This window comes from Ahaetulla prasina, chromosome 2 (assembly GCF_028640845.1).
Source record: "Ahaetulla prasina isolate Xishuangbanna chromosome 2, ASM2864084v1, whole genome shotgun sequence".
Lineage (NCBI taxonomy): Eukaryota > Metazoa > Chordata > Lepidosauria > Squamata > Colubridae > Ahaetulla > Ahaetulla prasina.
The window spans coordinates 167,212,505-167,235,349 of record NC_080540.1 but is presented as its reverse complement, the minus strand read 5'-3'; the positions used below and the strand labels follow the sequence as shown (position 1 = coordinate 167,235,349).

Sequence of the window (22,845 nt, the reverse complement as noted above, 5' to 3'; positions counted from 1 at the left end):
CTAGACACTTTCCATGCTGCGTAGTGTGTGCTACAGTAAGGGATAAAGGTTTCCCAATGTTGGAGAGGGTTCGCAATCTAGGCGTCCTCCTGGATGTACGGCTGTCCTTAGAAGAGCATATGACGGCCGTTGCCAGGGGAGCTTTTTATCAGGTTCGCCTGATACGCCAGTTGCGTCCCTTCCTAGACTGGGATTCCCTATGCACGGTCACTCACGCCCTCGTCACTTCCCGCCTGGATTACTGCAACGCTCTCTACATGGGGCTCCCCTTGAAGAGCACCCGGAGGCTCCAACTGGTCCAGAATGCGGCTGCGCGGGTAATAGAGGGAGTAACTCGAGGCTCCCATGTATCACCTCTCCTGCGCAAGCTGCACTGGCTTCCGGTGGTCTTCCGGGTGCAATTCAAGGTGTTGGTTACCACCTTTAAAGCGCTCCATGGCATAGGACCGGTTATTTACGGGACCGCCTGCAGCTGCCAACAGCCTCCCATCGACCCGTGCGCTCCCATAGGGAGGGTCTCCTCAGGGTGCCGTCAGTCAAACAATGTTGACTGGCGGCCCCCAGGGGGAGGGCCTTCTCTGTGGGGGCTCCTGCCCTCTGGAATGAGCTGCCTCCGGAGATACGTCAACTCCCTAAGCTCCGGACCTTTCGACGCGAGCTAAAGACCTTTTTGTTCCATCACGCAGGGCTAGCTTAATGTAGTTTTAATGGGGGTTTTATTATAGTTTTAATCTGTTTTTTCGCCTAATCGAATCAGTTTTTTAAAATGTTTTTAATTTTTGTGAAGTCTGTTTTTATTTGGCTGTAAACCGCCCTGAGTCCTTCGGGAGAAGGGCGGTATATAAGTTAAATAAATAAATAAATAAATGTTACAATGTGGTCCAAAACTGTTCCTTATACCATTAGAAAATTCTCCTTGGGAGCATTTGCAATTTGATTTTTACTGCAATTTTCTTTAGCGGTGCTGTACATTTCGTGTGCTTTTTTTTTTTTCTTTACCTCTCCACATTGCACATTCTTCATTTTTTTTAGATGAGCGGACTTGTGAGCCCTACCAGTTCCGCTGCAGGAACAACCGCTGTGTTCCAGGCCGCTGGCAATGTGACTATGACAACGACTGTGGGGATAACTCGGATGAGGAAACTTGTAGTATGTGCTCTCTTCAACCTTACGTTACCGTGTTTGCATGTGGGGAGGAAGGAGACAACCTTTTCTTACCTTTTCTTATCTGCTCATGCCTAATTTTAGAAAGATCGTAAAACAAGAATTGCTTGTAGAAAACGGGTAATGAATAAAGCAGGCATCTCTTCCCATCAGAAAAATTCCCATTAGTGAAAGAAGCGATAAAGAATTGAGCTAGAAAAAAACACCTAGCTGAGTTTCAAGTTCAATAGCTGTAATTTGAGAAGACAAATGCCGTGTGCTGCTTGAGCCATACCCAAAAGATGCCCAACTAGACAAATATTTCCTTTGCATTTCTTCTACGCCAGTTCTTGTAACCATCTCAGCTGGTGGTATCTGCATGAAAATAATTTCTTTGCAATTATCTCCAACCAGATAGGCCTGAGAAAAGGTAACAGGAGGACTCAATTGTGCATATCTTACCAGAATAATTTTTTTAATAAACTATCCTAAATAGTCCCAAAGGTGCTTTTTCAAGCGGCAACTGGACTTTCTGGTTTTTCTTTGAAGTCATTTTGCTTCTCATCCAAGGAGCTTCTTCAGCTGTAATAATAAGCTTCTTGGATGAGAAGCGAAACGTCTTTAAAGAAAAACCAGAAAGTCCAGTTGCCTCTTGAAAAAGCACTTTTGGGATAACCATGACCTGGATGACTTAGAATCTCCATAGACATTACCCTAAATAGTCTTTCTATCTGTGTTGTTTTCATCATCTGATACCAAACATTTGGGTGCTCTTCATGTACACTTCCTCTTCCCAAGATAACCTGGAGGAATCTTGGTCGGATGAATACTCCAGTTTTTTTAACAGTTGTATGCAATATTCATGGGTGAATTGTCCAGAATGCCAATTCGCTGAATGCTCTGGATATTGATCAGCTGATGATGCTATCAAGATGTTTGAAAAGATAATCAGCCTTTGGTATCTCAAGATAGAAGGGAAATCCATAGACAAATTTTGCTTTGACTGAATGATAACCCTTCTGCTGTCACTGTTTGATATCAGTTCACCAAGATAAAAAGTCCGGTGAATGATCTGTCGCAAAGTAATGCTTTCATAAAACCTTTGGACGTTGTAATGAAACCAGGCCTCCAGCCAGGGGTGAGATCTACTTACCTTCCTTACCGGTTCAGAAGTGCTTGTGCATGCGTGTCACATGCGTACACACACCCTCTGTGCATGTGCAAAACCTTTCTGCGCATGGGCAGAGGGTACAAAACACATTACTTCCTGGTTAAAACCAGGAAGTAATAACAGCCGGGCCGGTGGGCGGAGCCTCGCAGTGCGATTGCTACCGGTTCTCTGAACCACCGCCCAAGATTGCTACTGGATTGGATGATCCGGTCCGAACCAGGAACATTTCACCCCTGCCTCCAGCAATAATTTTGAATCTTTTAAAATAGCTCATAAAATACCTCATCTCTTCCCCTTCCCCACTAACTCCTGTAGATGCTAGAACATGACTTTACTTCTTTTGGTTTGTTCCTTACCATACTGTGTAATTTGAGTTTGTGCCATTTCACTTCATCTTATGTTTTTCTCCATTTTCATACTGTCGTATCGGGGCTTGCAGAGGTAGGTTTCTGTCAACAATGTTTTCCTTCCCCTTTAAAATTTTTAATTGTGTTGAAAGGAGGGGGAAAAAAAGATTATTTAGAGGTTTCATCTGTATTCCCATGTATTTGCCTCTGTATTCCTTTTGCGGGAATTTAATGGAGGTTTATCTATGTGATGATTGCTGGAGATCTGTTTCTTTTTCAAGTTGATTCTCTTACACAAACCAGGCAGAACTGTCTTAGCTCTTAATATCCCTATTATCCCTTCCTTTATTGTATGAAGTGTTTTGAGAAAGAGCCCAAGATTGAAGCAGCCAATTGTGACACAGTAAACATGGGAGAATCAGTGGTTACCATATGGGGGGGGAGTATGCATTGGTTCAGTCCTAGCACCTCCATTGGGGAAGACTTTAGGAAATTGCATTATAGACTTGTTTTCTGATACTCTGAAGATTCAATTTCTCTCCATAAAGATGATACCACTGTAGAAATTGCCTTTCTTGAATGCAGTTCCCTATGTTGCAAGCAATTCTAGCAATGTCAGTGAAAACAACAAAACACCCCAATAAGATAATAACTAAGTTGAAAGTGAAAATGGTATATGCTTGGTTCTGTCAGTCTACGGGATTCTTTGCACATTAACTTTTTACGGGGCAGGGAGGCAAGGAAACACTCAGAGACTTTCAATAATGGTGTTGAATCTCTCACTGAGGACCTTTAAAGTAGGAGTGGACAGAAGAGGGATTGCAATCTTCTGCTAGAACTCTGATTGATTTGCAGTCGCTTCATAAGTGTCTCTTGCTCTCATTTGTATAACAAATGGCAAAACAATCTCACTTTCTCACATGGAGTTGAAAAAAAGTAGGATAAAGGCAGATGTGGATATTATGCGAAAGGGTGTGACTTCAGTTCTTGTACTGAAACTGGCTCTTAAACTGAATATGTCCATGCTTTTCCTTGAATTTTAAGTATGGATCTCTATTAAAAACAAAGCATATTCCCCAGCCCTGAAGTTTACTCTCCTAATTGTTACCGGGAGCAGAGAGTAAGAAAGTTGAAGCTTTCTGTACTTGACATTTAATAATCTCTTGGAGGAACTTGCCGGTCACCACAAAGCTAGTATATGGTGCGGCATTCAAGATCTTCGGCCATCAGGTGAACTGTCCAAAGTTCACAAGTTGAAAAAGTTGAGCTGAGATTCTTAGCGTGGCAGAAGCTGCCGTTTTATTTATTTCTTTATTAAATTTGTTTGCTGCCCATCTCGCCGCAAGGCGACTGTTCTGGATAATGGGGTTGATAAACTCAGAAATCATTGTCTTGCTACCTCTTCCTCTTTACTCCCACCCCAACTTTTCTTTTGGCTTCTCCTCTGTTTCTAGTCAAACTGAAGTTAAGAATTTTCTGTGTTACAATAATCCGATTACTTATTCCTACATTGTGAGGCACTAAAAATAAGCAACTATGTTGATGTGTGTGAATTGTAGAGTAGCCACAACTCCCTACAGGTGTGTCGAAGCTTTCCAGCTCATGTCCCTCTCTGCTTTCTCTGCTTACAGAGCCCAGGCCTTGCTCCGAAAGTGAGTTCTCCTGCGCCAATGGCCGTTGCATCGCAGGCCGTTGGAAGTGTGATGGGGACCATGACTGTGCCGATGGCTCTGATGAGGTAAGGCCCAAGGGTGGAAAGTGGCCAGAAAGACGCTATGATCAAAATGCAGCAGCTTTCACAATCAGCTTTTGGTTTTTGGCTTGAATTCCTTGTTGTTGCTGTTAGTTGCGAAGTCGTGTCCGACCCATCACGACCCCATTGAATTCCTACAGAAGCCCTAATCACCTCGAAGCTGTCAAAGTGTTTTGAGTATAACTCCTATAGCAGGAGTGTCAAACTGGTGACACGAAGGCCAGACGCGTCACGTGCAGGCCACGTCCACCCCAGCTCCACGAATGGGAAAAATGTCATGAAGTGTCATGTGACGGCAACGCGAGGCAGCAAGTTTGACACTCGTGTTCTATAGTCTTTGTGGACATGGATCAAATGTTTAGGGAAATTGTAGCTTTCGTATGCAATTAACATCTAAGGAGGGGAAATGGTCTTGTTAGAAGTAAACAGAATTTTACCGGAGTGCTGGGTTCAGCATAGCCTGAGTTTAAAAGAATTTTCGTACATGAAAAAACATGGGTCAGTTTGGTGTGCATATTAGGAAAAACAACTGGAACTGTAAACATGAGTTACTGAATAACAGTATAAGTAGCTGTTGGGAAAGGCCCATAAGGAAGCTTTGAAGGAAGTAGCTTCTTTAGAAATTAGATAAATCGTTCTATCGAATGAGAGGGGGGGAAATCATATTTTGATTTTCTATAACATCCACTTAATTTTGCGTTCTTCGTTCTCTTCCTGTGTAATTCCATAAAGTAATTTGTTATATTCTGAAAGCCCTATTGCAGTTATTATGATATTAAGACTCAACAATCTCAGCTGCTTAGCAAAGCCTTATTGATTCAGATAGAGCGATAACTTACTCAATATTAGAACTCTGCTCTCTGACCTGAAATGCTTCCAAACCTTGTTCCTCCACAGAAAGAATGCAAGCCACGCTGTGAACAGGACCAGTTCCACTGCAAGAGTGGCCACTGCATCCCACTGCGATGGCGTTGTGATGCCGATGCCGATTGCATGGATGGCAGTGATGAGGAAGACTGTGGCACAAGAGGTAATGGCAACCATCATTTCTTCCCTTGGAAGACCGGATACCAAAACGAGGTGTCAAATCCCAATACCCAGATCTCAGTTTTATCTCTATGGAGGCAAGGTCTTATTGACCATAAGATGATGACTAGGGAATTCTGGGAGTTGAAGTTCATACATCTTGAACCTGCTGAGATTGAGAAATGCTGGTCTAAGTGGAGATCAGGCCACGTACCTACGACAATCCCTGTTAGGATATTGAGGCTTATGCAGTCATGCAAGGATGCCATACATAGTGTTATCCTGGGTCTGGTGCAGAAATGGGTTTCAGCAGGTTCTGACCAGTTCTGGAGAACCGGTAGCGGAAATTTTGAGTAGTTCGGAGAACCAGTAGTAAAAATTCTGACTGGCCCCGCCCCCATCTATTCCCTGCCTCCTGAGTCCCAGCTGATTGGGAGGAAATAGGGATTTTGCAATATCCTTCCACTGGATTGGAGAGGGAATGGAGATCTTACAGTATCCTTCCCCTGGATTGGAGAGGGAATGGAGATTTTTACAGCATCCTTCCCCTGCCATGCCCACCAAGTCACGCCCACCAAGCCATGCCACGCTCACCAAGTCACACCCACAGAACTGGTAGTAAAAAAATTTGAAACCCACCACTGGCCTGGTTGTATGTGCAGATTCCTAGTTGTGGAACTTATCATTGCTTTTTTACATCCTTTGATACTACTCGCAACTTAGGTGGGATAGCAATGCTCAGGAACGAGGTTGCGACTTACATGCTTTTTGTGGCTTCTTTATAGTACGGACTTGCCCTCTCGATGAGTTCCAGTGTAACAACACTCTGTGCAAGCCACTGGCCTGGAAATGTGATGGTGAGGATGACTGTGGTGACAATTCTGATGAAAATCCCGAAGAATGCTGTGAGTATCCTCCCACCTGTGATTAACCGCTGCTTCTCTTGTTCATCATTTTCTCTTTTCAGCTGATTGGCTAGGAGTTCACCGGGAACTAGGGACACACAGAACCTAGGCTTTGGCAATTATTCCAGCCAAAATCAATGCCTCCTCCTTTCAAATTCTCACCACGTTTCCAATTGGGAACATCCTACTTTGGGAGTTGAGGTTTCCAGGAATTCCAGAGTGACTTAAGGAAAGAAGCAATGTATTTTGTGCTGTATTCTGGGAGGAAGCTGACAGCTGACTCTATACTGTATCCAGTATAAGGAATGCTTACAGGATTGTCGCTCTGAAAATGAATCAGTTCTGAGGAATTGTCTAGATTCACACAGGATGAAATTGGAGGAATTTCACCAGGGGCCCCTGATCTCATGAAAGAGGTTTTATTCCCTTATAATTCCCTCAACACTGTCAAACTAGTTACTAAGTCTGCATTACTATTAATCTTCTCATCATTCCTATCGCCCGTCTCCTTCCACTTATGACTGTATGACTGTAACCTTGTTGCTGGTATCCTTAAGATTTATATTGACTATGACTATCATTAAGTGTTGAACCTTATGATTCTTGATGAAGGTATCTTTTCTTTTATATACACTGAGAGCATATGCACCAAGACAAATTCCTTGTGTGTCCAATCACACTTGGCCAATAAAAATTCTATTCTATTCTATTCTATTCTATTCTATTCTATTCTATTCTATTCTATTCTATTCTATTCTATTCTATTCTACTCTATTCTATTTCTAATTCTATTTCTATTTCTATTCTATTCTATGCAGAAGATGCAGAATCTGAAAAGTTGTTGGTACATTGAGAAACAAAACAAAATGTTGCAGTGCTTAGAAGTTAAACTTATGCATTGTTTGTTCTCTATAGATATGCAAATGTTAAAACCCCTGTTGGTTAAACTGCCTACATTATTAGGTCAGATTTTGGGCTACCGTTTTTTCCTACAGATCAGAAAAATGAAGAATGTTTCATAACACTTTATCTTTGCAAGTATCAAAATGTACAGGAGTATATTTCTTGTAATTTGCATCCAATGAAAATGGCCAAGAATTTTTCTAAACGAAAATGTAAAATTGTCCTAACTCTTACTTATTTTAAACATCAATTCCACCAATGCTCAAGTCCCCCATGGTGCAAATTAATTGCTGGTGGCAATTTTTTACTCCCTTTATGCTCAAAACCCCAATTATCCACAAAAGTCTCAGCTGATCTGAAGTCACCTGCTCTTAAACCATTCTTGTAGGGATCTGTGTTTTGGCTGAGGGGAGAGAGAAGGGAGAATTTTATAAACCACCTTGAATTCCAGAGTTAGAAAAGGCCTCCGAGGAGGCTTGGGAAAGCTGCTGACCACAGCACATTCAAGGCAGAGCTGGGTAGATCCATACAGGAAAGCAGATACCACTTTAGTTGTCAGGTGAAACAGTCTCATATCTTGCACAGTTTACCATTCAGGTAAGGCAACTGAGCTGAGAGGTCTTCCAGAAGTCATAGGTATAAACAGTGGGCTTCCAGCACAGCCGAAAACCACTGCTATATTCCCCCATTCTCTCAACCTGTGGGGGTGAGGGGCCAGGAGAAAAAAAAAGTAGACAGAGTCCAGAATCCTACAGAGCTCCTGAACTTTGTATTTTCCACAGTGGAATGGAGGAATGGGAAGGGGGGAGTGGGGGACTGACCACCTATGTATGACGGTGCCCAAAAATACTGTGACTCCAAATCATCCCAGTTCGCCTTTTTTCACTCTTTCTCTTTGCTTCTGTTTTCTGCTGCAGTGAAATTCCAGTGTCCTCCCAACAGACCCTTCCGTTGCAAGAACGACCGTGTGTGTCTGTGGATCGGCCGCCAGTGTGATGGGATTGACAACTGTGGGGATGGCACCGATGAGCAGTTCTGTGGTGAGTGGTTTCTGCTATCTCCTAAGATTTGCAGAAGCATGGCAAACTCTCCCTACAAGTAATAAACTGTAGTCTTGATTCATTTACACTAATCCTATTGTGTAACTGTACAGGGATGTGGTGGCTCAGTGGCTAAGATGCTAAGTGGTGGCTCAGTGGCTAAGATGCTAAGCTTGTCGATCGAAAGGTCGGCAGTTCAGCAGTTCGAATCCCTAATGCTGCGTAAATGGGGTGAGCAGCCATTACTTGTCCCAGCTTTTGCCAACCTAGCAGTTTCAAAGCATGTAAAAAATGCAATAAGAAAAATATTTAACAGTGTTCCATGCGCAAATATTATAACAGTATAATATTTAATAGTTAACAGTGTTCCATGCGCCTTTGGCGTTTAGTCATGCCGGCCACATGACCACAGAAACGTCTTCGGACAGCTCTGGCTCTTCGGCTTTGAAACGGAGATGAGCACCGCCCCCTAGAGTCAGGAATGACTAGCACATATGTGCAAGGGGAACCTTTACTTTTACCTTTACCTTTTAATGTGTAACTGACAGGCAGGAGCCAATAACCACAAAGTTAATGACCACCACAAAAAAACTGATAGTAAAATCAGGTCAGTGACATGAGTTGCCCATTTTACAACCATCACAACTTACACCCATGATGAGCAGGTCCCATTACAGTCAAAAGTCAAGGACTATATGTGGTCTGTCATTACCTCGTTCTGGAATATTACCATCTATAGCCCTGGCAATGGCAATGGTTTGCCATTACCTCATACTGAGATATTACTAGCTATAGCCCGGGTAATTCCAGATGGTCTGTCATCCAAGGCTGATCGGCTTAGCTTTTTTGGAATCAATCAAATTTGGGTAGGTTCCTCTAGCACAGTCTTCGTTTTAAAGAGTTCCCCCCCTGTGTTTCTGCATGAGTCATGGCCCTAAGCTTCCTGAGGGGAAAAAAAAGGGACAAGATTGGAGCATTGATTTGTGTGGAGATATAACAGACAACATCCACAGTGGATGAATTTACTTGCCTTGCCACCTGAGGTAATAGTAAAATCCAGTCACCTCTGTGGAGACGCCCGACTAGATTTATGATTCTTCGGAAAGGAAGACAAGGGAATGAAAGAGATCGAATTGTGGCATCGTGATGCATTCCTTTGGCTTCTTACTGCCATCATTTTAACCCCACAGATTCACCAACCACCAGACCTAGGAGCTGCAGCCACGAGAAGAATGAATTCCTGTGCACCAATGGGAAATGCATCAGTGCTGAGCATCGCTGCAACTTTTTTGATGACTGTGGAGATGGATCTGATGAAGACAATTGCTTGCAGGGTGAGGGGACAGACCACCGAATGTGAATAATCTTGGATAGCAGGGGAGATGTTTTTTTCCCCCTCTTCAGGTGTGGGGGAGGGACACAGAAGGGAAATTGTCTGTATGGTATGATGAAACTCCAAATGGTTTGATCGATTACATGCTCCCACCTCCCAGCTGTTGTCCTATCTCTCTTGTTGGTGCTGCCGATGTAAAATTCGTTTATTCCCATTTTGTACTTGCAGATCCCAAGACGTATGGCTGTCACACCAATGTAACCATGTGTGGCGATGAAGCCAAATGTATCCAGAGCCCCTCATCTGTTTACTGCACCTGCCGCAGTGGCTTTCAGAAAGTGCCAGGCAAGAATTTCTGCCAAGGTAGGAGGCCAATTGTGTCCATTGGATGCTGTGAATATAATTTTTAAAAAGGTATTTTTACCAATCTTTTTTTTTTTAAGTCTCCAACAAAGCTCGGTCCATTTCAGACAAAAATATAGGAAATCAGCCTTGCGTTATAGTCATTTGTTAAGAACAAAATCTAAAACGTTTTGGTTGTCTGGCTGAAACAACATCAATGCTTCCGATAAATCCATGTCACCATCTGTCAACACGAAAGAAGACCTTTTGTAATCCATGAGGGAAAGGAACCACTTGAGTGCAACCTGTTCTGGGTTTTTTGGAATCAGTCAAGTTTGGAATCAGTGAAGAATGGTTGGTCTTCATTTCAGGGATGAAGTAGAAGTAGAAGAGGATTTGAAGTCACTTAGGAAGGAGAAATGCCTTCCTTCTCAAATTCTTGAACCTTGTGCTGGTTGTCCTTTTGCACTTTTAATTCTGATTTCAGATTATTTGTTTATTAATGCTGTGTGTGTGTGTTTCTTTCTCTCTCTCTCTCTCTCTCTCTCTCTCTCTCTGTTGCATTATTGATTTTTAAAATTGTTTCCAGCTCTGGAAACCTTCATGGTCTAAAGGTTGTAATCTTTGTATTAAGGAAGCAAAATAAGAGGAGCAACTGCCAAAGGATTAAGGAGTCCCTGATGGGAGAGAGAGAGAGAGAGAGAGAGAGAGAGAGAGAGAGAGAGAGAGAGAGAGAGACCTGTGTGTGTGTGGCGGATGCAAGGCATGGGATAGTCTACCAATAGCACTAGACCAAGGGTGTCAAAAGGGTGGCCTCCAGGCGGGCCACGTCCACCCCAGCCCCGCGAAGGGGAAAAAGTGCCGGGCAACCCCATCAGTTTGACAACCCTGCACTAGACTGATAAGCATCCCCATCAGACAAGCTGATGGTACTCACTGCTTGCCAGATGTGCTGCGACTGTAATTTGAGCTTTCCTCTAAAACTTTACATTATTCATCCCCACTCCCCTTCCTGGCTAATGACAGGAACTGCAGGGAAATCAATTTTTTGCAATCTACTCCTTAGTGCTAAATTAACACCTGATTGGCAGTGAGATGGAGCACAGGGGAAGAACAAAGACATTTGGGGAAACTTCTCCAGCTTCTGCTTTTTTTAGCGATAATGGGTGATAAATCAAAACAACAGGTAACTATGGAAAGACTTGTCCTTTTAACTGGCACACTTTATTTTTGGTTTGGTGGTGCTTGTACAAAATGGTATTGAATGCTTGAACTTGTTTGCAAGCACACAGTCCATCTATAGATAAGGAGAGAGAAAGAAGACATAAGAACAAAAGAATTATTTTTCTAGGAACAATCCAAGGCTAGAAACTAGCCAGCTGTACATTCCTAGTCATTCTTAAAGTGAGATTTTCATTCTGATATTATGTACATTTCTGGGGAGGGATTTTACTAGTCCTTGGCAGAAAATATGCCAGAATGACTCTTGACGGGGTGAAATGCTCCCGTTTTGGACTGAATTGCCCAATCCGGTAGCGATCTTGGCTGGTGGTTCAGAGTACTGGTAGCAATTGCAGTGCAAGGCTCCGCCCACCTGCCCGGCTGTCGTTACTTCCTGGTTTTAACCAGGAGGTAATGTGTTTTGTACCCTCTGCACATGCGCAGAAAGGTTTTGCGCATGCGCAGACGGTGTGCACGGGCATCTGACGCGCGCACGCTTCTGAACCGGTAAGGAAGGTAAGTAGATTACACCCCTGCTCTTGACTTCATGATTTCAGTGAGTTTTGTACCCAGATCCCCAAATCTCTTTCATGAGAGTATTTTACACTCCTCTTCCCAAGTTTTCATTGTACACAGAAAGCCCAAGATTTTTCCTTTTTATTTTTATACACACATACAGTTGGTGGCCATCACATTCTCATTTGAAATAAGCACCATTATTCATAGGAACATCCCTCCAGTCTAATGAATTATATATCATGGCATTAGATTCACACCATTCATTACTGTTGGAATTGTTTTGTTTTTTTTAAAAGTAACAAGTGGAACCCTTAGGGAATTATTACTTTCTACCAATGAGCTCCCTGGTCAATAGGGGAGCGTATGAGCTATAAATAATTTTGAGAGAACCAAGGTCTGTTGCACCCTGCAAAGGTCCCCCCTTTTAGAATACGGAACCACAGTGTTGGAAGGGCCATTATGGGGTCGTCTACTTATTGTTCTGTTACTCCTGAGTCTTAAGGTAGAACAAAAAAATACGTTGTGATTTACTCCACCCTTCAGTCATTTGCATCCAGCGATCTTGTTTTCACGTCTTCCTTGTTCTACGCAGACATCAACGAATGCCTGAACTTCAGGGTTTGCAGTCATCTCTGCAACAACACCAAGGGCTCCTATATGTGCACTTGTGCCAAGAACTTCCAGAAGACCCACCATATGTGCAAGGCTGAAGGTACTTGAAACAGCATTAGGGTGGGAGCTTTATTTAATACTGAGTGCAGCCCCCCCTGTGTGTATCAGAGAGATCAACTGATGGTGGGGCTTAATGAGATTTGAAACAGATCGGTATAGGATTACTTCATTCGCCTACTCATTTCTGCATGTTTTTAAAAAACAAAACCAGAAATATTTGTCAGGCCTGACATAGTGAAACTGATTCTGCTTTTTAAAAAGGAGATGTCAAAAAGATCTTTTCCAATTTAATGTAACTTTTTAAAAGCCAGCATACTTAGGGCCGTGCAAGATTCTTTTCACAGAGGCTTCTGCCATTTTCTAGTGGTTCCTGGAATTGCCACAAAGCTCAGTTGTGTCGTGCGGTAGAAAACACCCCGGGTAGAAGCTTTTTGTGTGGAAAGAGCATGTTGCTGCTGTAATCACAGGGGCTTTTGTAAAAATTAAAGGGGGATCAAAGAGAAAATCCTTGGCCAAAATATTTCAAAACCTTTCTTCTCAGCTTGATACTCTTCCCTGAGGTATGTTGGTCCTGGTATTCTAAAGGTGGCTTTCCTGAATTTCTTTCTGGAAGAACATAAGCTAGCTGGACTTTGTTTCTATTAACTTTTGTCCTTCTGGGAACAAAACAGTCAGATTTGCTCCTCGCAGGATCAGTGGCAGAATACTATTTAATCCCCATTTTTAATTGGCAAGTATGATAATGCATTGAGTGCCATGACACCTATTTTGGTGCATTACCATTCAAGAGCAGAGAATTCTGGCTTTTGCAGCCAAATTCTCTTTAGCTGCTTCTAAGGGGAGGAAAAACAAATTACATTCTGCCTTATACCTGATCAGAGCAAAATGAGAGATAAAGCAGAAACAGAGCTGAGGATGAAACTAAAGTAACGTGATTACGACATTTAAACACTTGGCTGATCACAGAACTCCCATTTTCTCATAATGAGGCCTAGTGAGTCAGATTTTCTATCGGCCCCTTGGCACTCCTGAAGAAAGTTTGTACATTTGCTCTCTCTGAGGGAACAAAAGAGTCTATGTAACTCCCTGCTGTGCTTTGGGGGCCTAGAATTGCCAAGGAATTTCATCTTCTTTTTCATATAGGATGTATCATAAGACACATGTGTATTTTCATACTTCGGCTGTAGGTCAGCATCGAAGAGATACTCGTGAGCAAATATTTATGAAAATATGCTTTCTTAGATGGCAAGGAGAACTACATGCCTGCAAGCATTTAGACTGCTTCCTTGAGGTGTGCAAACATATATAATTGCACCTCAGGTTAAAGTTCATCGTGAGACTGAGGAGTGGTCATGTTTGCTCTCGTTTTCCTGAAAATGGTGCCTTCCCCTCTTTTGCTTTGTTCATCTTCCCTGTGGAAAGATTCACTCATTTTCATGTCGGGTTCATAAAAATCAAGGTAACTATTCTATTCTATACCTTTTTTTTTCAGGCTCTGAGTATCAGATACTTTACATTGCTGATGACAACAAGATCCGCAGCATGTATCCCTTCAACCCGAACTCGGCCTACGAACCCGCCTTCCAAGGCGACGAGAACGTCCGTATTGCTGCCATGGATGTGTACGTGAAGGGTAACAAGATATACTGGACTAACTGGCACACGGGACGCATATCCTGCCGTGATCTCCCCTCCTCAGCCGGTTCCAGCGCTTCCAATCGTAACCGACGGCAGATTGACGGCGGTGTCACCCATCTAAATGTAAGCGGCAGAAATTCATGACTGAGGAGCCGCCAGAGCTGGGATTTCCGAAAAGGCCTCGAAGTTCATATTGCTTCCTACTTTCTCTCTTTCAGATCTCAGGGTTAAAGATGCCCCGGGGCATTGCCGTGGATTGGGTGGCTGGGAACATTTATTGGACGGACTCGGGGCGTGACGTCATCGAAGTAGCACAGATGAAGGGGGAGAATCGCAAGACCCTGATCTCAGGCATGATTGATGAGCCACACGCAATCGTAGTGGACCCGCTTCGAGGGTAAGGGAAGGCCCAGTACTCCTTCCAACTTGCCTTCTCCCTGTCGAATGATCTCACAGAAGGCCTTTCTCTTTATAGCGTCATGTACTGGTCGGACTGGGGGAACCACCCTAAAATTGAAACAGCTGCAATGGATGGGACCTTAAGAGAGACGCTTGTCCAGGACAATATCCAGTGGCCTACTGGTGAGCTAAGCGGATAACCTGTGCTCTAGGAGCCCAGTTTTCTAATCCCAGCTGGGGAGGGCGGGAATATGCTTGACATTCAGGACTTTTGAAAAGTTAAGTATTGTAATCTACATTTGTGGTTTACTTGCAGGTCTGGCTGTTGATTATCACAATGAGCGCCTGTACTGGGCGGACGCCAAGCTGTCAGTCATTGGCAGCATCAGGCTCAACGGCACTGACCCAGTGGTGGCCATCGACAGCAAGAAAGGTAAATGAAAAAAAAACCCGTAAACGAATCATGCATGTCTGTGCTTTCGTTTGAATATCTATGCATACCTCTGTGTGTGTGTGTGTGTGTGTGTGTATGTGAAACAGAGGTGATGATATACTTCTGGTGGCACAATAAGATCTTCTCTCTCCTAGGCAATGTATCTATTATCTCTTTTTTAGTTAACAGTGATAATGCAATTATTGTTTTTAAATCAAATGGGCAAGATAAATCAACTAAAGCAATCTAAACCAGCGATGCTGCGTCCCTCTCACTTTTTCTATTTTTTTTTAAGAGAAGTATTTGTGTTCCAGAAGTGCAATTGGAATTATAGAACATTGCCTCCTGCTTGTAGTCTTAGAAGTTGTCATCAGTTGAATGGGTTGTTTTTTTGGAGAATCTAAGAGTATTTTTCACTGCAATTAATACAGGATAGGACATTTCTTTTCCTCTTCATGGTGGCAATCAGTGGATCATCGTTCTTTCCCTGTCTTTGTTTTAGGGACAGATATTTAGCTCACCTGGACAAATTCAAATATTGACTCCCCAATACTACAACAAATAGAATTGCCCAAACAATCTCTTACTCTTCTTTCATGCCTTTTTTCCCCTCTAGGACTCAGCCATCCCTTCAGCATTGACATTTTTGAAGACTACATTTACGGTGTCACTTACATCAACAATCGCATCTTCAAGATCCACAAGTTTGGCCACGGCACGGTCACCAATCTCACCGCGGGACTAAACCATGCCACCGATGTGGTACTCTACCACCAGTATAAACAGCCAGATGGTCAGTTTCACTTTCTGGAGCACCACAACGTGGCTTTTGATATCATATCATGGGGAACCAAGTGCAGGACCTGTGATGGAAAAAAAACCAACCAAAAATACCCTATTCCGATTTACTCAGTTTTAATGCGCCTAATATGGAAGGTGCAAAATTGGGGAAATCTGGAACGTTAGAATAAGTTAGTTAGAAGTTAGGTTTGTTTTTAAGAACAAAACTGACCTAGGGGTTAGATCTAGTTTTGAGAAAGGCATTAAAAAAAAACCCTGAGGTATTTAAGATATTTCATCAGAATGTGCATTTTCAGGGTGATAATAAGCAGATACCATGTTTCCCCGAAAATAAGACCCTGTCTTATATTTTTTTTGAACCCCAAAATAAGCGCTTGGCCTTGTTTTTGAGGAGGTCTTATTATTTTGGGGCGCGTGGAGCAAGACGGGGGTCCTTTTGCCATCTTATCTTATTTCCAGCTCTGTCTCCCTAACCCTAACCAGAGGAAATGGCGGGGACCAGCTGCGCATGCATTTAAATATTTTTCGGGAGGGCTTATTTTCGCGCATGCGCTTAAAAGCCCAATTGGGTTTATTATCAAGGGATATCTTATTTTTGGGGAAACAGGGCATGTTAGTCTAATGCAGGGGTGTCAAACTCAAGGCTCGCGGGTCGGATCCAGCCCATGGGGTGCTTAGATCTGGCCTGCAGGGCCACCCTGGAAACAGCAAAAGACTGGCCCAGGGTGCCTCTGCCAGTGAAAATAGTGCCGTTTTCATTGGCAGAGGGTTGTAGGAGGCCATCACAGCCAAAAACGGAGCTCGGGAAGCTGTTTTCATGGCGGAGCACTTGGGCCACCACAGGCGCCCCCGACATGAGTGATGTCAAGCTGGCCACGCCCCCCGAGGTCAAACACAGCACTGATGCGGCTGTCAATGAAACCGAGTGACATCCCTGGTCTAATGGGAAATTGAGGGGTGGAGGGAGAATTGATTCGCATGGACTCTGAGCCAGGAAAACACAAGCTGGATTGTAAAAAGACTCTTCCGAAACCGAATAAAAAGAAGGCAAACCCAGAAGCTAGAAAATCAAGTCTTACTTCCTGAGGTTCTTTTTCCAACCCTCTTTGGACGCCAAAGGCTCTGCCATGCAGCAACAGAAAATGTTTTACCTGAGACCTCTGCTGAACTCTTACATTTATTTATTTATTTATTTATTTATTTATTTATTTATTTATTTATTTATTTATTTATTAAATTTTTATACCGCCCTTCTCCTGAAGGACTCAGGGCGGTGTACAGCCAAAGATAAAACACAACATATACAATTTAAAACAACATTTAAAACTTAGCAGATTATAAAAGGCTGATAATTTAAAAATTTAGATTTAAAATTTAAAATTTAAAATATTTACATTTGCTGTCTTTTCTCTCCAGTGACCAACCCATGTGACAGGAAGAAGTGTGAATGGCTCTGCCTCCTAAGCCCAAGCGGTCCTGTGTGCACCTGCCCCAATGGCAGGAGGTTGGACAATGGCATATGTGTGCTTGTTCCTTCACCTAGTGTCTCACCTGTTGGTAGGTCCATCTTCCCTTCCATGCTCCGAGCTCTCTGTTACTGTGGGTCCTTTAGGCTTGAACTTTGTTGCCCCTTTGGTGCGTTGATCCTTCTCAGTCAGCCCCTGATAAGACAGGCAAGATGAATACTTGAACATGGTGGGTACCATAGTTTGGGTTTCTTTCTTGGAGAATGGAAATCAGCTCAAGTATCCCTTCACCAATTGAATCTGATGGCTGTGAGAACCCACCTAGATGAATTTTGCATGGTTTATTCACAGGATCAAAGGAGTGAAAATAACGACAGGTTGGAAATACGCCAAGCTTGCATTTTAGTTATAAATAACAACAATAGCAACAACCACAATAACCACCTTTCTTGTCATTGTACATATATACAACAAAATTGATTTAGCCTCTACTGCTGCAATCCATAACAAAAAATCAAGACAAATGAATAATATAGAAAATTCTTATTTTCTATATTATACAAGTAAGTAGGGAGAAACCAGTCATGTGTTTCCATGGAGTGATTGTAGTTGTGTTTAGGAGTCTGACAGCCCATGAATAGAAGCTGTTTTTCAACCTGTTTGTCCGACTGGTTGTATTTCTGTGTCTTCTGCCCAAAGCTCATGCTTTGTATGGAGACAATCCAGACTCAGTGGCTTTTTCCAGTTAAGGATTCCCCCCCCCACCCCAGAAAGATAATAAGAAAATGTTGTACTTGACCTAACCCAAGATAGACAGATCCGGAGCCGTACCTTTATCTTCTTTTCCAAAGGGGAGCTCAGTTTCATGATGAAAAGAGAAAAGGATGCACCATGCAAATGGGAAGAGTTGGAGAGGAGGGGGAGCACAACGTATTTTAAGCCTGTTTAATGCTTGACGGCAATTTTGTTCTGCCTTTTTACATAAATGCGGTAGAACGCATTTGTCTTTTGGCAGGAAATCAACAAATTTCAGTGACTTAGTTAAAAGTACTACAAAACTGCAGTTGAGGTTTACGAGTGGTTACATCCTCCTGCCTTAATGTTCTTTGCGCTACTTCTGAAGTTAATGGCGAACACAACACTACGAACTAGGCTGCCCTGTGTTTTTCTTGCCTGGTGGGCTGGTGCTTCTTAGGAAAAGTAAGCATCAAAGCAAATCTACGTGCCACAAGTGTATAGAGAGCTATTTCAGGTCCCAGGAGAACAGTGAGCCTCCTTTGTGCACTGTTTCTGACTTCCCCTTGCATTCTTTTATCTCTTGTGGAGCAAGTTATGTTGTGTTTGCAGTCTGATCAGGGAGAAGTAGTACGACATTCTCAAACATAATTTATTTATTATTTACTTACTAAATTTCTATAGCCACCTATTCGCCCATGGCGACTCAAGGCAGCTTACAGAATATAAAACCACATTTAAAACAATAAAAACTAACCAAAAAAAGAGAGAATCAAATGAATTAATGATAGTACAATATAACAAAATCACCCCCGCCCCGGCGACAGCAGATCACATGAGTCATTTAATGGGGTCCATCCCGCTTTGGGTTCCCGAGACCCGCTGGCAGAACCAGGTCTTCAGCGCCTTCCAGAAGAGAATAGGGTGGGGAGCATTCTAATCTCTGGGGGAATGATGTTCCAGAGAGAAGGGACCACCACGGAGAAGGCCCTTTTTCTGGGTCCCACCAGGTGTATCTTCCTCAGGGATGGGACCTGCAACATTTCCTGCCTCCCCGTTTTGATGTGACCGGCAAGAGATGGTCGGTCAGATAACCTGGTCCCAAGCCATGATAAGCAAGATAAATTGTTTTTAGGGTGCTTTACAATCTTACAACCAACTTATTAATTGCAAGGCACTTGATAGAAGAATCGATACCTTTGTGCTTCTACTTAAGAGCAAGGAGATAAAGACACTTCTACATGTGGCATGTATCTCATGGAATAAGAACCTTTACTGAGAAGTGTCTTCTGCTTGTAAAGAATCCATAAAAGTAGGAGAATATTCAGAGCTACCTACTGCAGGGTTGACCATATAAACATAGGGAGATGTTTCAATCTTGTGTTCTGCCTAGTTTTCCAAGGCTTCAAGCAGATAAGGTCTTTCATATCTCCTGCTTCCTAATAAATTCCAGGAATTGAACTTGGGACTTTCCACTGTGCCGTGGACTGTCCTGAACATTGCCCACTCACCCTGTGGTCTGTAGAGGAATGCTGCTGAGAATTCCTTATAGACTCTTGCATACTTCCGTTGATCTGTAGCTGGCCACAGATTACCGTAGTTATGTCATTACAAATGAAAGTAGTAATTTCTATTTGTGCAATGTAAAATTTATATGTGGACTGAGGCAGTCGTGGATTGCTCCCGGTTCGGACCAATTCGCAAGAACCGGTAGTAAAACCGGCAAGAGGCTCTGCCCACTGACCCGGACATCATCAGGAAGTTTCTGCGCATGCGCAGAGGCGCACGAGCACGCAGCCTGTTGCAAACTAGTAGTAAAGGTAAATAGAACCCACTCCTGGGCTGGGGTTATGTATTTTGAAATTGAAGCCCACTTCTGGCACAGGAACATCTTTATATTTTACTTGCGCTCGATGAAGCTACCGGCTGTAATGTCTACCCAAATCTTGGGCTTTCTTTAATATGGATGAGGAGAAGCTTCTTCAGATCTTGGTTCCCAGAACCCGTGTTGCTTAATCATGCATTCTCTGTGTATGTACAGAACTCTGGGAAATAATCCTTCTGTTACATGGATTCTAAATCCATCTTTTGCTGTGAAGCCCTAGGCAATTCCCTTCCTCCTTGAAACCACGTACCGCAACACAAATACATGCAGTGGAAAAATTAGTTCCCTGCTGCCACTTTCCCTCCGCTTCCTCTCTTACTTTTTCCACAAGTCAATTTGGATCATAAGCACTTCAGAGAAGGAAGTTCTTTGCTGGTAAGAATTTTAAGCCCTGGTGATATTATTAAAACAGTGCATAATAGCAATACCAATAGCACTTAGACTTATATACTGCTTCGCAGTGCTTTTACAGCCCTCTCTAAGCAATTTACAGAGTCAGCCTATTGCCCCCAACAATCTGGGTCCTCATTTTGCCAATCTCAGAAGGATGTAAGGCGGAGTCAACCTGGAGCCTAGTGAGATCGATCTACCAAATTGAAGGCAGCTGGCAGTCAGCAGAAGTAGCCTGCAGTACTGTATTCCAACCACTGCGCCACCGCGGCTCATAATAATAATAAAAAGTAAGGAGGACCTGCTTTTTCATGTCTTTGCACGCTTTATTCTTCAGTTCCAGCCACTGACACATGCGACCTCGTTTGCCTCAATGGCGGCAGCTGTTTCCTCAATGCACGCAAGCAGCCCAAGTGCCGTTGCCAGCCACGTTACATCGGGGACAAGTGCCAGCATGACCAGTGCTCCAGCTATTGCCAGAACGGAGGCACTTGTGCTGCTTCTTTATCTGGTAAGTTGTTGTAAAAATTTACAAGAAGAGTTGGATGCCCAGAGTTTATCAATACAGGGAGAAGAAAAGTGGAGAGTCCTGGTTTACAATACCGAAAAAAAATTACAGCATTGCTCTGTTGGGTACAAATGCAATTGGACACCAACTGTTGTGTCCTCCTCACCTCCGTCCGAACGATGGCTTAATTAGCCGGCTCTTATCAGCTCTGGCAGCAAAAGAATCAGCTGCCAAGACGCTGGTGAGTCACAACCTTCAGCTCTAGTCAATCCGTGGATTTGCCTGATACAAAGAGACACACCAGCTCTTGCTGCCTTTTATATCCTGTGGGGGTGTGGCTCCATGGCTCAGCACTTCCTAGGCCTGCCCATCCCCTGTTTCTGTCGTTCCCTTCTCTCCTGCCTACGAAACCTGGGATTGAGCCAAGCCTAATTGTTGTCAGCTGGGTCTGCAGGCATGGCCTGGGGTGGGAAAGAGTCAGGAGAAGGAGGCCTCGTTATCTCTTTCACTTGGCCTGCTTCTGGCTCCTGGAGCTGATCCAGGGAGGCCGGTGTTTCCGAGGTAAGTCCTGACGGCCCTTCTCCCTCACTGTCCAAATCACTTTCTGGCAGCAGGCCCAGCTCTGAGTCACTTTCTGGCAGCAGGCCCGGCTCCAAGGCACTTTCGGGCATGGGGCCAGGTTCGGGGGCGGGAGCCACAACACCAACATATTTCTCACTTTGCTACTTATTTTTTTTCTACTATGGTTTCCCTGTATTTTTAAACTACAGGTAATCCTCAACGCACAACCATAAGTGAGACCCAAATTTCTGTTTGCTAAGTGAAACATTTAAGTGAGTTTTGCCCCATTTCACAACATTTCTTGCAACGGTTGTTAAGCGAATCAAAGCAGTTGTGAAGTTAGTAACCCGGTTGTTAAGTGAATCGGGCTTCCCCTTGGACTTTGCTTGTCAGAAAGTCGCAAAAGGGGATCACATGATCCCGGGACACTGCAACCGTCATAAATATGAGTCAGTTGCCACGCGTCTGAATTTTGATCACATGGCATTGGCGACGTGGCAATGGTTGTAAATGTGAAAAACGGTCATAAGTCCCTTTTTTCAGTGCCGTAAGTCGAGGATGACCTGTATTTTTCCCCCAAAGGCCTTATATGTCTCTAATTTCTCTGTGGAGTCAAATCTTCATTGATTTGCTACTTTTCCAATTGAAATGGATGGAGACTCTGAGGCAAGGAAAACATTTGACCGCCAACATGGGCATTCAGTGAAATGCTTGGTTCGCTCCAGGAATTCAGTATATAGCAGCGGTGAAATCCAGCCAGATCTATCTGGCTCGCACGAACCCGTAGCGCCGGCAGCGGGAGGCTCCGCCCACCTGCCGGGATATCATTACGTCCTGTTTTTTACTCTCTGCGCTTGCACAGAAGTGGCGCGCGCACTCCCATTCCCGAACCGGTAGCGAAGGTAAGTGGATTTCACCGCCGGTATACAGCCTTGCAAAGCTTTTTCTTGTTTGTTGGGAAGCCCTCTGCCAAAATCAAAACTACGTTTAATCGACAATCTCTTTCTTCCCACCCACCCAGGGATGCCGACGTGCCGCTGCCCCAATGGCTTCACCGGTTCTCAGTGTAACAAGCCAGTGTGCATGGATTACTGCCTTAACAACGGCAGTTGTACAGTCAACCAGGGCAACCAGCCAAACTGCCGCTGCCCGGACAGTTACGTTGGTGACAAGTGCCAGTTTCGTAAGTACTCCCAAGCAAGTCTTAAAAGATATCCCGAGGGTTTTGAAGGGCAGAGTCTGCCCGCCAGTCGCTGCCAAGAATACCCCAAATTCTAACCAAAGGGAGGAAGTACAGTGAAATCAACTAGTGTAGCCAAGCGGTCTTTTCCCTGACTTCCAGGCAGTTGGAGCTGAAATCTCTGCCTTGCTTCCTTGGATCTTTCTTGGGGTTGGTAGCAACAGCGAAGGTGAAATTGGATGGAGAATATATACATTTCTCTCCAAGGATTGCTGTAATCTTTCCATTCAATATAGAATCACTTTGCTTAACCTATTGCTAGTGCAAATAGGCACATTTGGAGTGTGCTTGCAATCTTGGGTCCCGTTCATAGTTTCTAGGCCAGGGGTGTCAAACTCAAGGCCCAGGGGCCGGATCTGGCCTGCAGGGTGCTTAAATCTGGCCCACGGGGCCACCCTGGAAACAGCAAAGGAC

At 43.7% G+C, this 22,845-nt stretch overlaps 1 protein-coding gene across 4 annotated transcripts in view; it reads left to right on the top strand.

Annotated features, from left to right (window-relative positions):
* LRP1 (LDL receptor related protein 1) overlaps positions 1–22,845 on the top strand; it is a 385,724-nt gene that overhangs the window by 353,535 nt on the left and 9,344 nt on the right. For 3 of the 4 annotated variants that reach the window (XM_058173442.1, XM_058173441.1, XM_058173440.1), the window contains 16 exons: positions 1,033–1,149; positions 4,293–4,399; positions 5,312–5,444; positions 6,226–6,345; positions 8,166–8,288; positions 9,479–9,622; positions 9,850–9,984; positions 12,296–12,415; positions 13,868–14,136; positions 14,232–14,410; positions 14,489–14,595; positions 14,729–14,845; positions 15,462–15,638; positions 17,063–17,203; positions 20,460–20,633; positions 22,213–22,374. In XM_058173442.1, the coding sequence (XP_058029425.1) occupies positions 1,033–1,149; positions 4,293–4,399; positions 5,312–5,444; positions 6,226–6,345; positions 8,166–8,288; positions 9,479–9,622; positions 9,850–9,984; positions 12,296–12,415; positions 13,868–14,136; positions 14,232–14,410; positions 14,489–14,595; positions 14,729–14,845; positions 15,462–15,638; positions 17,063–17,203; positions 20,460–20,633; positions 22,213–22,374 (2,325 nt within the window). Of the gene's footprint in view, positions 1–1,032; positions 1,150–4,292; positions 4,400–5,311; positions 5,445–6,225; positions 6,346–8,165; positions 8,289–9,478; positions 9,623–9,849; positions 9,985–12,295; positions 12,424–13,867; positions 14,137–14,231; positions 14,411–14,488; positions 14,596–14,728; positions 14,846–15,461; positions 15,639–17,062; positions 17,204–20,459; positions 20,634–22,212; positions 22,375–22,845 lie in introns of those variants that run through there. The other variant, XM_058173443.1, reaches the window with a different exon arrangement.